The sequence below is a fragment of the Carassius gibelio genome, chromosome B24 (genome assembly GCF_023724105.1).
Source record: "Carassius gibelio isolate Cgi1373 ecotype wild population from Czech Republic chromosome B24, carGib1.2-hapl.c, whole genome shotgun sequence".
NCBI lineage: Eukaryota > Metazoa > Chordata > Actinopteri > Cypriniformes > Cyprinidae > Carassius > Carassius gibelio.
This window is the reverse complement of record NC_068419.1, coordinates 12,093,442-12,108,559: the sequence shown is the minus strand read 5'-3', so window position 1 is coordinate 12,108,559 and position 15,118 is coordinate 12,093,442. Positions and strand designations below refer to the sequence as shown.

Genomic DNA, 15,118 nt, shown 5'->3' with positions numbered 1-15,118 from the left:
AGCCAATCAGAGCGTGGCAAGTCAGTCAAGTTCAAGTAAAGGCGTGGGGAAACGAAGCACGAAAAAACCATTTAGAGAAAAATGCGTGACTTGTAATGAGCTGAGTTAAAGTATTTAATGCAAACGTAACAGCTATCACAGTATTGATTAGTAACAGTGCATGCATCTCGGTTTAATCCGTTAAGCTAACTAAAGGAGGCGTGAATATTACAGATGATGAAGAAGATAACACTTCTTTTGATTGTGCTGCTTGGAGTGACACACTTCATATTGCCAAGCCGATGCGAAGAAGATGCCAAAGATGGTAAGATATCTGTTGCAGATTGTTGATATCCAACATGCTTGTTCGTTTTGGGATATTCAGACCCTTTGCATTGCTGGCTAGCTCGATGCATTGTTTTTTATAGCAACACTGCATGTTAGACTGTATTGTAGACACCATAGAGATGTTTTTGTTGCACGACAACAAAGACCTATTAATATAAAATAAGTATCAAGTAGGAGCTGACTTGTTAACCATTACATTTTAGATTCAGCAGAAGATCTTGGAGAAGAAGATGATGATGACGATGATGATGATGATGATGCAGATGACACTGAAGTAAAGGAGGAGAATGGGGTGCTGGTCCTGACGGATAAAAACTTTGATACCTTCATAGAGGGCAAAGACACTGTTCTGGTGGAGTTCTATGCACCATGGTAAGGTTTCTTTGCTCTGCATCCGTAGGAGACACGTCATTGACTGTCAGAGATCTTGCTCATGCAAATATTACACTTTTTCAGGTGTGGCCACTGCAAACAGTTCGCTCCGGAATATGAGAAGATCGCTCAGACACTAAAGGAGAATGACCCACCGATTCCTGTGGCAAAGGTTGATGCCACTAAGGCTAGTGCACTGGGCAGTAGATTTGAAGTTTCTGGTTATCCCACCATCAAAATACTTAAAAAGGGGGAGCCTCTGGACTATGATGGGGATCGAAGTGAGCACGGTGAGTTCACTTTAAATTAATTTAAATGTCGTTACAACTTTTTTTCATTCCATCAGATTGCATTGAATTTGACTAGTGCTCATCAGTTTCCTTCCGGGTACATAGTTGATCAAGCAAGGTTTTGACTTTCATTTTTTCAGCTATTGTGGAACGGGTTAAAGAAGTTGCCCAACCAGACTGGAAACCTCCCCCGGAGGCCACACTGGTCTTGACTAAGGATAATTTTGATGATGTGGTGAACAATGCAGACATTATTCTGGTGGAGTTCTATGCACCCTGGTTTGTATATTTAGATTCCTGCTCAGCTTATTTATTAAGTCGTGATGTTAAATCTTTGCATTTCTTTCTGAAGCATCAGTGAGTGGTTTTTTTTTTTTTTTTTTTTTTTCTTCATTAGTCATGCGTTTTAATTCAAACAGGTGTGGCCATTGTAAGAGACTTGCACCGGAGTATGAAAAGGCTGCTAAAGAGCTCAGCAATCGCACCCCTCCAATTCCACTGGCTAAAGTTGATGCCACTGCAGAGAGTGATTTAGCAACGCGCTTTGGTGTTTCTGGCTACCCAACTCTTAAAATCTTCAGAAAGGGCAAGGCTTTCGACTACAATGGTCCACGTGAGAAGTTTGGTAAGTCCATCACCCACTGTCTTTGTGACTGATTGATTTGTAAGGTGTAATGACAAGCTCTTCATTGCTTTTCCTCTAGGTATCGTTGATTACATGTCAGACCAGGCTGGTCCTCCATCAAAGCAGGTGCAGACTCTAAAACAGGTTCAGGAGCTCGTCAGAGATGGTGAAGATTCTGTGATCGTAGGCGTTTTCTCCAGTGAAGAAGATTCCGCATATGAGATCTATCAAGAAGCATGTGTGTAGTATTGTCTGGTAGTCCTTCTCAAATACATTAGATCTGAACTTTTTTTTTTTTAAATTAACAACTTGTTCTCTCTTCCTGCAGGTAATTCTCTAAGAGAAGACTACAAATTTATGCATACGTTCAATAATGAAGTGGCAAAATTCCTCAAGGCTTCACCTGGACAAGCAGTCATGCTTCAGCCAGAGAAGTTTAGGTCTAAATATGAGCCAGCGTCTCATTCACTAACAATTAAAGTAAGTTCTGAATATTTGTTTGTGTGAGATCTTTGCAAACATGCATTGCAAGCATGAAACCATTGTTAAGGTGTGGTAACATCAGAGAAGTTTTGGCAAACTTTTGTGGTCAAAAAATCTCCAATGTCAATAGTGATGTAATGTGAGGCACCAAAAACTTTTTCTGAAAAATTTTATTTTCCTTTGTTTTTGTTTTTTTTTCTAAAGGATTCCACACCTGCTTCAGAAGTTCAGGAATTTTTCAAGAAACACATACTACCTTTGGTTGGGCACAGAAAGCAGAGCAACGATGCAAAGAGATACACCACACGACCTCTTGTGGTTGTTTATTACGGAGTAGACTTCAGTTTTGATTATAGAGTTGGTATGTGTCTAAGCTGTGGCTCTTGCAGCACTTTGAAACTCTAAAAGGAATTAAGATAATGCCTGTAGCTCACGGTGCTTGAGCTTTTGTTCATGACTGACACAATTTGTTATTTCCACCCCAGCCACACAGTTTTGGAGGGGCAAAGTGCTTGAAGTCGCAAAGGACTTTCCAGAGTACACGTTTGCTATCGCGGATGAGGAAGACTATGCTGATGAATTGAAGAGTCTTGGACTCAGTGAAAGCGGGGAGGAGGTGAATGTTGGCATTCTCGGTGAGGGAGGGAAAAAATATGCCATGGAGCCAGAGGAGTTTGACTCTGATGTGCTCCGAAGCTTTGTCACGGCCTTCAAAAAAGGTAAGGTTTTGGTGTGTTATGCATGTTACATATTCCATATTAAATTACAGTGTATTTAAGCCAGTGTGGTAAATGTTCTAAGTTTGCAAATATAAGACTGACAGTTTAGAGAGAGCACTTTATTAAAATCAGTGACTACATCTTTTTCTTATCCGACAGGTAAGCTGAAACCTATTGTGAAGTCTCAGCCTATTCCCAAGAGCAACAAAGGACCGGTGAAGGTTGTGGTGGGCAAGACTTTTGATGACATTGTGTTGGATACAAAGAAAGATGTCCTCATCGAGTTTTATGCACCATGGTGTGGCCACTGTAAAAAGCTGGACCCAGATTATACAGCTCTCGGAAAGAAATACAAGAATGAGAAGAATCTTGTCATTGCCAAAATGGATGCCACCGCTAATGATGTGCCTCATGACAGTTATAAAGTAGAAGGTTTCCCTACCATCTACTTTGCACCCAGTGGCAACAAGCAGAACCCAGTCAAATTTGAAGGCGGCAAAAGGGACCTGGAGGAATTAAGCAAATTTGTGGAAGAACATGCCACAAAATTAGCACAGAAAAAAGATGAGCTCTAAGAAATTTAGGAAAAACAACGAACTTTAAATAAATGCAGTTCCCTGAGAATGGAAGTATTCTGGAGGGCTTGGTGACCTTCAGATAAGAGAATGTTTTGATTTTGTTTTTGTACTTTCTTTTTGTTCAAAACATTCAGTATTTTCATTCCAAACCAAGCACTGTTAAGTAGGCTTATTTCTCCAAGTCTTTTAAATAAAATAATGAAAAACACAAATGGAGTGGTTGTCGTAAATAAGTTCCTATTTACTACATCTCAACAGGTTAAATCTGAAGTTATAAATCAGTTTTCAGGTCCATACTCTCCTTCAGAACCCAAAAACCGTTCTGATATATGAACCCGCGGTGTGCTGCAGTACTACTAGAACATAACAATCCTGACCTTTATCTCAGTCACTTATTGGCCAGACAGTTATTCCTAGTTGAAGAATTGTTTAAATATTGGTGTCTGGGACACCATGAGACTGGAGACCGTAGGGTACATTGTGAGTTTTTAAAGGGTATCATGTATCCGGATTGAATCTGTACGAACCAATAATATAACTTCCAAAACTGAGAACTAATAATGAGCCTAAAATCGATAAGCTTATAGTAAATTTGGATTGATGCTTTTATTTCAAAATGAGGCTAAAAGTAGGCTACTTTATTAGTGTAAGTTACATTTAGTTTAACCGTAAAATGTGCTGGAATACATGACGGTTTTATCTATACATATATACACACACACACAAAACAATTCATAGCGTTTTATTTGAACGGTCACTTTTAAAGTGTATGTGACTATTTATGTCTTTTGGGACGTTTTATATAAAACTGCGAGGTAGGGGATGTGACGTAGGAGCCTCTGAATCAGTTTTCAAACTCTTCGAATGAACCGACTCGCGGAAATGATTCGGATTGCCCACCACTATTGTACGCAGATGGCATTGAGTGGGTGGTACTTAATGAACCGGGTGACCGATGTCCAAACTGTCCACAGGAAGTCCCTCAGTTCAATGCGAAAATAGAATGACATGTTGACTCTATCGACTTACTGGCCGTGTGGAATTGTTTTCTCCCAGTAATTACCACAAATGCAGCATGTTTTTCCTTCTGTCTATATTAAAAGAAAGTAAAAAAAGAGCTTAAATCTTTGCATTATACTGTATCACCAACGCATTCACAACTGCTGTTCTTCGCTGACGAATTCGCTGCAATGCTAGAAACCCAGAGACTACTAAAAGCATACTGCCCGCCGGTTTTACAGTTTTACAAAACTGTATTCGTTCAAAATCAAGAACAAAGAGAACTTCTTCACGTCCCCCACTGCAGTCACGCATCCGATTTGCCCAGTCCCCGATAGGATCTATCCAATCAAAACTCGCAACATTGAGCAGCTCGAACATGGCTTGTTCTGATTGGTCGATCTGTTTGGCGCTCGTTGATTCTGCAGTGCGCGAGGTGGGCGGCGAATTCTTCTGAGTATAAACGACAGACTGAGCGGGTTTGAATACTTACAGAAACGGAAATATCACACATTTACGTACATTTCAAATTTATTTCAATCCGCTTACAGTCTGCCGAAGTTAAGAGAGAGAAAGACGGCTGGCCAAACAGATAACTGTAGAACTAAAAACGAATTAAGCGCCTGTCTTTTGTTTATCGAGGCTCGCCGGTATTGGTAACGCGGACGCGCGGAGCTGAAAGGACCCTCTGCCGCGAGCTAGCGGAGTTAGCTAGCTCCCTTAACCGATCATCTTCACTTAGGGACGCCGCTGACAGAAAAGTCGTTTGTTTTTGATGTGGACAGGTCTCCTCCTTCAGGTAGGCACTAGAAAAAGACACCAAAGAGACAGTTGTCTGAGTGTTTTAGTAAAAGCACATTTACTTACTGGTTAAGACAGCATAGCTAACCAGTTAGCGACTAACTTTAAATTGAAAACCTGCAAAGACAGCGGTCATGTTAGATTATAGACAGTTTCCTAGACATTTGTTACATGTTCTAACCTACTGTTAAACCATATCGAAGTTTTAAGGATACTAATAAAAATAATAATAATAAAAAAACGTTAAATCTGTCATTTACAAGCTCTCAAGTTGTTTCAAAGCTCTATGACTTACTTTCTTCCGTGAAAGGAAACAAAGGGGGTGAAAGAAATCACAGTCTCAGTCACCATTCGCTTTCATTGTATTAGGAAAAGACGCACTGCAAATGAACCGTGACTGACATTCTGTCTAACATCTCTTTATGTGTCAGAAGAAAAAAGTCAGGTCTAGAGAACCATGAGATTGAGTAAATGATAAGTTTTAATTTTCGGTTGAATCTTTTTAGCATCTAAGTTGTCAGTCTTTTTTTTTAGTTCTTCAGTGTTTATTTCTTAATTGTCATTACACGACTTGCTGATTTTGTGAAGTTGTGTGAGTAAACACGATTAAAACTGTTATACGGGTTTGTTTTAGTTTTCAGTTAGACTTCGCTTCAATGTGTTAGTCCAGCAGGGGCGCCAATGAGCTCATACACCTGTCACATCTACACCAGGGATAACATAAATCCCAGATTTGGAAATGAAAGTGCACCTAATGCAATTGCAGAACTATACCCAAATGCAGGTTTTTTTGTGGATCAAAGGGGACATTCATTTTCCTCTGCCACCTAATTGTTCAGTTTTCTCATGTTACTACGTATAGCTTGAGTATGTGAGTTTGAGGTTTTGCTGAGATGACTGGGAGAACTTGTAGGAGGGGAACATGTGAACTTACAAGTGAGACTTTGTCACTGTCTCGCACGGTCTCAGCTGCTCGGTTACATATTCAACCTACGTAGTAGCAGGATGTTAGATCATCTCTACAGCAACTGAGTTGGCTTTTACACTCTAGTGGTTCCCAGAGGAAAGTTTAGTTGCTCTTTCATAGCTTAAAAGACTTAAAGGTGGTCTCAGGAATTAAATTAGGAGTCATTAATAATACTACTGGTATATTGTTAGAGTACAGAAATATACATGTTTTGGTTCAACTTATCTTAGTTCTATATAATTTATGCTTGGAAGAATTTGTTGAGAAATCTTCATTTGAAATCTGCACTGAAAAACAAGACAAAAACAATCAGAAAGAATAACTTTTTTTGCAGTTAGTTTAATCAGTAGGTACAGTAAAAGGTACTTCCATGTTCTTTACTTGGTCTTAAAAAATCTCAAGTTTACCATCATAAAACCTGCAGAAACCCTAAAAAATAGATCTAGCATGTACTTAAGTAATCTTGCGAGATAATTAATCAGCAACTTAATGCATAGGAAAACTGTATATGATTTAACTGATGTACATGTGTATATAGTTTTTGGATAAAACTGTTTTATCCAAAAGGGAAAAATAAGCTTAACCTCAATGTTGTGTGATTCTATAGTCTATAATGAAGTCTAAAGCCATATACTGTATGTGTATAGGGAAGCCATGGGATTGACCGGGAGGAAATCAGAGAAGGGTCCTGTTTGCTGGAAGCGGAGAGTGAAGTCTGAGTACATGCGACTGCGGCAGCTCAAACGTTTCAGGAGGGCAGACGAGGTCAAGGTGATCCATGGGCTAGTACAGCAGACATTAAGCTGACTGTATAGAGTTTGGAGTTGACCAGGCTTTTAGGTGTCACGTGATATGCAACCTGCAAATGCAGTGTTATGTAGTATAACACTGTTTCCACAAGTGATAAAAAGAGTCATGATAATAACCATGTTGCCTGCCTTTCTATAGGATTGTCTCACGGTGAAATGTGTTTTCTTAATGTACAGAGCATGTTCAGCTCCAACAGACAGAAGATTTTGGAGCGTACAGACATATTGAACCAGGAATGGAAACTGAGACGGATACAGCCTGTTCATATAATGACACCTGTGAGCTCCTTGCGAGGGACTAGAGAGGTTAGAACAAATCCCCAAATTTAGATGCTCCTTATGTGCATGTTTAATGCCATTCATGCTTTTGTAATTTTCCTCTATTTAATTAATATTCTTGATCCCTATCTAATTTCTGTTTGCTTTTTGGAAATGTGTATTAATGTTTTATTATTAAATGCAGTGTTTTGGTGCTTGTGGCATTTAGAGTAAATTCTCATTATCCTATAAATATCTTGGTATATAGATTACATCTTACATGACTGTAACATTTTGCAGTGCACTGTCGACAGTGGATTCTCTGAGTTCTCCAGACAAGTCATTCCTCTCAAAACACTGAATGCTGTGGCCTCTGTGCCTGTCATGTACTCTTGGTCTCCACTCCAGCAAAACTTCATGGTAAAACCAAATTTCTTATATATATTTGCAAAAGTAAAAAAACACACTTTTAATCTTGTATTCTGTTTTAGGTTGAAGATGAGACCGTATTGCACAACATCCCTTACATGGGTGATGAAATCCTTGATCAAGACGGCACCTTCATTGAAGAACTTATTAAAAATTATGATGGAAAAGTTCATGGAGATAGAGGTCAGGAATAAATTTTTTCCCTGTTTTATAAGATTTGATATAGCTGATCTTTTAAAGAAAACCAATTGGGAGACGATTTGATATATATTCTTTTTCATGCTCTACTCCTGAATATAAGAGCACACAGGCTTCGTATTACAAATAATACATTTTTTATGTGAAATATCCCTTTAAGAATTGATTCACATTTGAGCTAACATATCCACTGCTGCAAAAAGGCCCTATAGACTGCAGGTTCTCTTGAAAAGGGTATTGATTTCTTTTCCTGTCTTGTTTTGTGTAGAGTGTGGTTTCATAAATGATGAGATCTTTGTGGAGCTAGTGAACGCACTCAATCAGTACAGTGATAACGAGGAAGATGATGAAGAGGAGGATCAGCATGATTGCAAGTTTGAGAAGATGGACCTCTGTGATGGAAAAGATGATGCTGAAGACTCTCACAAGGACCAGCTTAATTCAGAAAGTAATAGAAATTAAATGATTTTTAGTGTAAAGTATTGGGAGCAGTTAAAATATCTTACATTTGATTATTGTTTTTTTTTTCTTTAAGTTCCAAAGATTTATAGCAGTGTGCATCAACAGTGTTGCATATGTCAGGACTGTAGTGTTTATATGTGTTTTGGGACAACAGATGTTTTTCTTGTCTAGTGCAATGTAGTTTTTTCCCCCAAACAAATCACATGTCCTTTAGTGCTGACAATAGACAGGGATTTGATTACATGCTGCATGTGTTTCACTGTCTATTATTTTGTCTTATACAGTTTCTGTGCTTTCTTATTGTATGCAACAGGTCACAACAATGACAGATCAAAGAAGTTTCCCTCTGATAAAATCTTTGAAGCCATTTCTTCCATGTTCCCTGATAAAGGTTCAACGGAAGAACTCAAAGAAAAGTATGTTAGATACCAATTCCTCTGAATAAGAACTTTCATTGATTCTGATAAACTTAAATGGAAAATAATTTGAAGTTCATTTGTGTTGAAATTTGATGGGTGGTGATCATGTTTTGAGAAATGTTGTATTTTTGCAGATATAAAGAACTCACTGAGCAGCAGCTTCCAGGGGCTCTTCCTCCTGAATGCACCCCCAACATTGATGGACCAAATGCTAAATCAGTGCAAAGAGAGCAGAGTCTTCACTCCTTCCATACACTCTTCTGCAGGCGTTGCTTCAAATATGACTGTTTTCTTCACCGTAAGCAATTATTTCTCAAAATGCTGTCCTTTTAACAATACAAATCAACCATTTAAGATTGCATTTCTATAAATGCATTCCTCATTTGATTTACAGCCTTCCATGCAACTCCAAACACATACAAGCGTAAGAATATGGAGAATCTGGTGGACAGCAAGCCATGTGGAATTTATTGCTACATGTATATGGTTCAGGCAAGTGCATTTCTCCACGCCTTCTAAAATTAAAGATTGTTAATCCTGAAGGCTTGATATGTTTGTGTGGTTTGAAATGGCACAAAACTGCAAGTGCAGTCATGATTTCTGTGTGAAAGTGTTTGCATCACAGGTTTTACACATTTGAAGTGCTACTTAATTCAGATTTTTTAAAATTCTGATTAACCCTTGTGTACGTATCTCTTCAGGATGGCATGGTTAGGGAATACCCAGCAGGTGTGGTTGCTGAGCGTCCCAAGACCCCTTCTAAACGCACAGTTGGCCGACGCAGAGGAAGACTCCCGAACAGCAACAGCAACAGTAGACCCAGCACCCCAACAGTTAACAGTGAGACTAAAGACACAGACAGTGATCGAGAGGGAGGGGCAGATGGAACCGACTGTAACGATAAAGATGATGATGACAAAAAGGATGAGACCACCAGCTCCTCAGGTAGAGATTGAGGGTCTATAAAAATATACCATATCAGTGTAACATTTGATTGGGGGCTGTCAACCATGAAAATCGTATTAATAAAAAAAGTAATCTAGTAATGTCACTATTGATTGTATATTAGTTATTTGGAGTCATGAAAATGTATTTGCTTATTTCAGGTTTCCTGCTGTTTTAGATCTTATTTCCATTTATTAATAATATATTTATTTTTTGTACAGAGGCGAACTCCCGCTGTCAGACTCCAGTGAAGCTGAAGTTGAGCTCCGAGCCTCCAGAGAATGTGGACTGGAGCGGCGCTGAGGCCTCTCTCTTCAGAGTGCTTATCGGCACTTACTATGACAACTTCTGCGCTATCGCCAGACTCATTGGCACAAAGACCTGCAGACAGGTACACACTCCTGAGAAGATGGGTTTATGCAATAACATTACATATTGAAGTGTTAATTAATACTGAGTAATGCTAGACTGTGCGTAACTGCTGTGGAATTTAGCACAAATTGCAATTAAACAAACACTAAAATGGATTCATGTTTTAGGAGTTTTTTGTTTTTTGTTTTGGCAGGTTTATGAATTCAGGGTAAAAGAATCTAGCATCATTGCACGTGCACCTGCTGTTGATGAAAACACTCCTCAAAGGAAGAAGAAGAGAAAACACAGGTGTGTGTGTGGTTAAAGTGATATTTATAAGAGTCTGGCTACCTTTACTTTTGTTACTTTTCATATGATCAAATTAAATAAAAATAATCAAACTATTATGATTGGTGCATTTTAATCACGTATTATCCTGTTGTGCTTTTTTGGGTTCTTCTAGATTGTGGGCCACTCATTGTCGGAAAATTCAACTAAAGAAAGGTTTGTGTCTTTGAAGTTAGATTATAGATTGGTACTTTCAGATGGCAAAATATTTCACTTTTGTGAAAGCTGAGTAAAATGCAAGTATAAATGTTCATTATATGTGAAATTTCTGCTTGCAGATGGCTCCTCCAATCATGTGTACAATTACCAGCCATGTGACCACCCGCGCCAGCCATGTGACAGTTCTTGCCCTTGTGTCACTGCCCAAAACTTCTGTGAGAAGTTCTGCCAGTGTAGCTCGGAATGTGAGTGTATATTAGGGATGTCAATTTTCGATCATTCCCATGATCGATTGGCATTTAAATTTAATGATCAAGTAATAGATTCATTGTTAACCTTAATACTGCAAAATGCGTTTATTGCAGTGGCAGATCGTAACCGGAATTACAAGATATGCAAATGACACTCAAAAAAACTCCAGTTTCCTCACCCGAATGAAAGGGGTTTTTAGTCTAAATAAAAGGCTAGTAGCATGATTGTAAAATGAATAGATGTGATTATGATCATTTGATAAAATTAAGAGTGTGCTGTAGTTACTTTTGGGGTCATTTTACTTTGTTGGCTGTTTCATATCCTTTCACAGAGACCGAATGGGCCTTTTAAAATGGTTTCTTGGTGCTCGTTGTTGTATTTTAAAACACAATCACAATGTTTACAATTGACATCGGCATTTAAAATAAAATGATCCCAGTCTTGACTATGGCGTGTGGGGTTGTGCCACTGAACCACTTCCACCGGTGGTGCTGCGGCAAATCACATTGTTGCTCACATTAAATTTTTTAGAAATGACACAAGTGGGATGAAAGATTTTGTGGCCATGAATTAAGAATTTGTTCCTATTTATTAATAGGGCTACCCTCTGCTAAGGATTTTTCTGGTTGACCAGTAGTCCTACAACTGAAAAATTTGTCAAGTTCACAGAGACCGAGACGGCAGAAAGCGCATCATGTTTGCTCTTATTTAACAATAGAACGGTATTGTGAGTGCACACAAATAAATGTAGAGTCAGGATTATGTTGAGACCGATCTGATCTGTCTAAAAAAACATTTCTGCTGTGTTGAGGGTTCACAGGAGCATATTCCTGAATGGATATAGTTTGAAATTATCAGGACTCTTCCTAGATCTAGCCTCCTGGCCAAACTGAGCAATTAAAGCAGAAGTGCCTTGGTTCGAGAGGTGACCAAGACACTGATGGTCACTCTGGTTGAGCTCCATGATCTTAAATGGAGAAACTTACAGAAGGATAAACATCATTGCGACACTCTGCCAATCTGGGCTTGATGGCAAAGTGACCAAACTCAAGCTACGACTCAGTAAAGATACAAGAAACTTGGAATTTATAAAAATACACCCAAATAATTCTCAGACTATGAAAAAAAAATTATCTGGTCTTATGAGCTTAAGTTCCTTATTCATGTCTGAGGGAAACTGCTTATCACCTGCATAAAACTATCCCAATGGTGAAGCATGGAGGCGGCAGCCTTATGCAGTGGGGTGTCACCTTCCAACATAACAATCACCCTTACGCACACAGCCAGAACAATGCAGTAGTGACTTATGAATGGCCTTGAGTGGCCCAGCCAGAGCTGGGACTTGGAACCAATCAGACATCTTTGGAGAAACCTATTGGTCCCCAGCCAACCTGACAGAGATTGAGATGATCTAAAAAGAATGGTGAAAAAAAAAAAACGCAGATATGCAAAGCTGGTTGCATCATACAAAAAAAGACTGGAGGCTGTATTTTTGCCAATTAAATTTTAAGTTAAGGATATGAAGACAATTTTTCAGCGTTTCCTTTTTAATAAACTCGCAAAGTTGTGATAAATCTGGTTTATCTTTGTCATTATGGTGAGTAGGGTGAAGATTTATGTGGAAAAAAAGTAATTTAAAGCAGTTTAACATAACATAATAAAATGTGAAAAAAATGAAGGGAAATGAACACTATGGACTCTGTCAAAAAAACAAGAGAAAACAACTATTATCAGGCAAAACCAGACTTATTTATTACATATTTATTGCTTACCATGTTGAAGGACATTGCATTGTTTCCATTTTTAATGTACTTTTAAAGATCAATGTGACACCCAGTTTACACCAAAACATGTGAAAAGAGGAAGATTAAATAATAATTTTTTATTCCCTAATCGTGATGGCGATAAAAAGTATTTTAATTTGGACCTGTACAGTTATTTTTGTAGTAGATGTTTTCAGCAGAAGTCTTGCATTTAATGATTGCCACTGAATAGTTACAACTATTAGTAATAACTTTTATACCCAAGGAGAAGTTATTGCATTCATATGAAGTGTTTTCTTTTGCAACAGCCGTGATCGATTTTGAAATGGTCAGGTCTGGATGCAGGAGTTGTTTTGAACTGGATTTTTCTGTCTGTAAAGGTCAGAACCGGTTTCCAGGCTGCCGCTGTAAGGCTCAGTGCAACACCAAGCAGTGTCCCTGTTACCTGGCCGTACGAGAGTGTGACCCTGACCTGTGCCTCACCTGTGGGGCGGCTGAACACTGGGACAGTAAAAACGTCTCCTGCAAGAACTGTAGTATTCAGAGAGGAGCAAAGAAGGTACATTCAATAAATGCAACTTTCCTCATATATTAACAAAACATTAATATTCTTGCTTATTTATGCCACTTCTTTTTTTTTTTTAAGCACTTGCTACTGGCTCCGTCTGATGTGGCCGGATGGGGAATTTTCATCAAAGAGCCTGTTCAGAAAAATGAGTTCATCTCCGAGTACTGTGGGGAGGTGATATGTATAAAACAACAAAAAATACGTCAAGACTTCATAATGATACCCTTTTATGTGACGTGTTTCTATTTTTACCTCTAGATTATCTCCCAGGATGAGGCCGACCGCAGAGGCAAAGTGTATGACAAATACATGTGCAGCTTCCTGTTCAATCTTAACAACGGTAACTAACCTCTTTCTCGCAAACGTTCGCTGCTCACATGCCACCTCACTAGCTGACAACCTCCCACCTTCCACCCACAGATTTTGTTGTTGATGCAACTAGGAAAGGAAACAAGATCAGGTTTGCCAACCACTCTGTGAACCCCAACTGCTATGCAAAGGGTAAGACACTCAGAATCTTGTACTAAAAGGATAATCTTGTGTGTAAGATGTGATGTCATGGCCTCTTCCTGTCTGTCCTCACAGTGATGATGGTTAATGGAGATCACAGGATTGGCATATTTGCTAAGAGAGCCATACAGACTGGAGAGGAACTATTCTTTGACTACAGGTAAAAAAAATTTTTTAAAAAGTGAATAGGTTTTTTTTTTTTTTTTTTTGAGAGAGCCTTTCGAATCATCTAACCTGATGTTTACACGTCTCTCTTAGATACAGTCAAGCTGACGCTCTGAAATACGTAGGTATTGAACGTGAAATGGAAATTCCATAAAGCCATCTACCTCCTTCAACAAATGCCTTACACTCTTCAGGAATTCTCTCTCCACATGCATGTCCAGTTCAAATACAGTTTTATAGGACAAAGGCATCTATTTGAAAAGTTTTTAACGTGATATTTTTTTTTTTTACTCGACCAACAGGCTTACTCTGGGATACACTTTCTGATAGTAACTTGAACATTCTGTCATGTTTACAGTTGAGGTTTTAGTGCAGAGCCATTTTCTAATGGGCCATTGTTTTGTACCTGGATTGAATTTTTTTTTTTGGTTTAAATTTTGACAGTTTCATCTATACCTTTGGACCAAATTTCACATTTAAGCCGGCTGTAAGTTTGTAATGCAAAAACATATATCATGCAGTCCCCACCGTTTAACGTTTGTTCTTTGTGGAAACCAAAGCCACTATCACTGCTTTGCATGTTCATCTCTCCAGAATTGCTCCAGTTGCAGAGGTATTAAATGCATTTTCTGGTGCTAATGCATAGTTGCTGTAAAAACAAAACTTGGTGATTTATGGAAGGAGGGTAGACTCGGTATCATATTATTGCGGTGCCTTGATATGTTTAAAGAACACTGAATAGTTTCTTGACTTAGATTTCCTAAAATGTTGAATGGTGTACTCAAATTGTTGTATGCATGAACAAAGGTTTCAAATGGAGTGGAATCAGGTAACTCTTCATTCCTCACTGTACATTTTGTAATGTTTATCCAGACAGTTGCAGCTATGAACTTTAGACGTCACTAAATGTAAAGAGATTAGATTAAGGTGCTGTTTTTGTCCCTGGTTACAAAAAAAAAAATCACTTTTTTCTGATCAAAGCAATAATACCAGGCTCGACTCCATAAGTCCCTATTTATTTTATGACTGTAAACAAGTTTTATAATTTATTGATGGCTACCATTTGCTGTGATTTGTCTAGTGAATATTAGGGAGTTATTTCTTAGGAGCTTGATCTTTTTGTTTTGCTCCTCTTAATTCATATTTCTCCTCTGAACCTCGTCTCTACTCTTTCTTTCCTGAGGGTTTTTGACCACTCCATCTCCATGCCTTCGATTACAAGGTGCTGTTCAATTGTTTACAGGGACTTGTTAAATGTGATAAAATAAACATTTCAAATAATTGTCTGCTGTACTGTTTAAGATAGAAACTCAGAGCAAGT

At 38.5% G+C, this 15,118-nt stretch overlaps 2 protein-coding genes across 3 annotated transcripts; both read left to right on the top strand.

Annotated features, from left to right (window-relative positions):
• Positions 1-28: 28 nt before the first annotated feature.
• pdia4 (protein disulfide isomerase family A, member 4) lies at positions 29-3,606 on the top strand. Its single transcript, XM_052596284.1, has 10 exons — positions 29-304; positions 531-699; positions 784-989; positions 1,130-1,268; positions 1,409-1,614; positions 1,694-1,852; positions 1,943-2,094; positions 2,302-2,458; positions 2,583-2,821; positions 2,981-3,606. The coding sequence occupies exons 1-10, from the start codon at positions 214-216 to the stop codon at positions 3,389-3,391; spliced, it is 1,929 nt and encodes a 642-aa protein (XP_052452244.1). The 5' UTR covers positions 29-213; the 3' UTR covers positions 3,392-3,606.
• Positions 3,607-4,808: 1,202 nt separating this feature from the next.
• Positions 4,809-15,079, top strand: ezh2 (enhancer of zeste 2 polycomb repressive complex 2 subunit). 2 transcript variants are annotated; one of them, XM_052595938.1, is made up of 20 exons: positions 4,809-5,192; positions 6,809-6,932; positions 7,148-7,276; positions 7,529-7,648; positions 7,720-7,840; positions 8,124-8,303; positions 8,631-8,733; positions 8,871-9,034; positions 9,131-9,228; positions 9,438-9,681; positions 9,903-10,072; positions 10,247-10,341; positions 10,496-10,536; positions 10,659-10,784; positions 12,935-13,113; positions 13,201-13,296; positions 13,381-13,462; positions 13,543-13,623; positions 13,708-13,792; positions 13,891-15,079. In XM_052595938.1, the coding sequence occupies exons 2-20, from the start codon at positions 6,816-6,818 to the stop codon at positions 13,949-13,951; spliced, it is 2,292 nt and encodes a 763-aa protein (XP_052451898.1). In that variant the 5' UTR covers positions 4,809-5,192; positions 6,809-6,815; the 3' UTR covers positions 13,952-15,079. The 2 variants fall into 2 exon arrangements, with proteins under 2 accessions (XP_052451898.1, XP_052451899.1); XM_052595939.1 differs by having other exon boundaries at positions 4,823-5,192; positions 6,809-6,926.
• Positions 15,080-15,118: the final 39 nt, after the last annotated feature.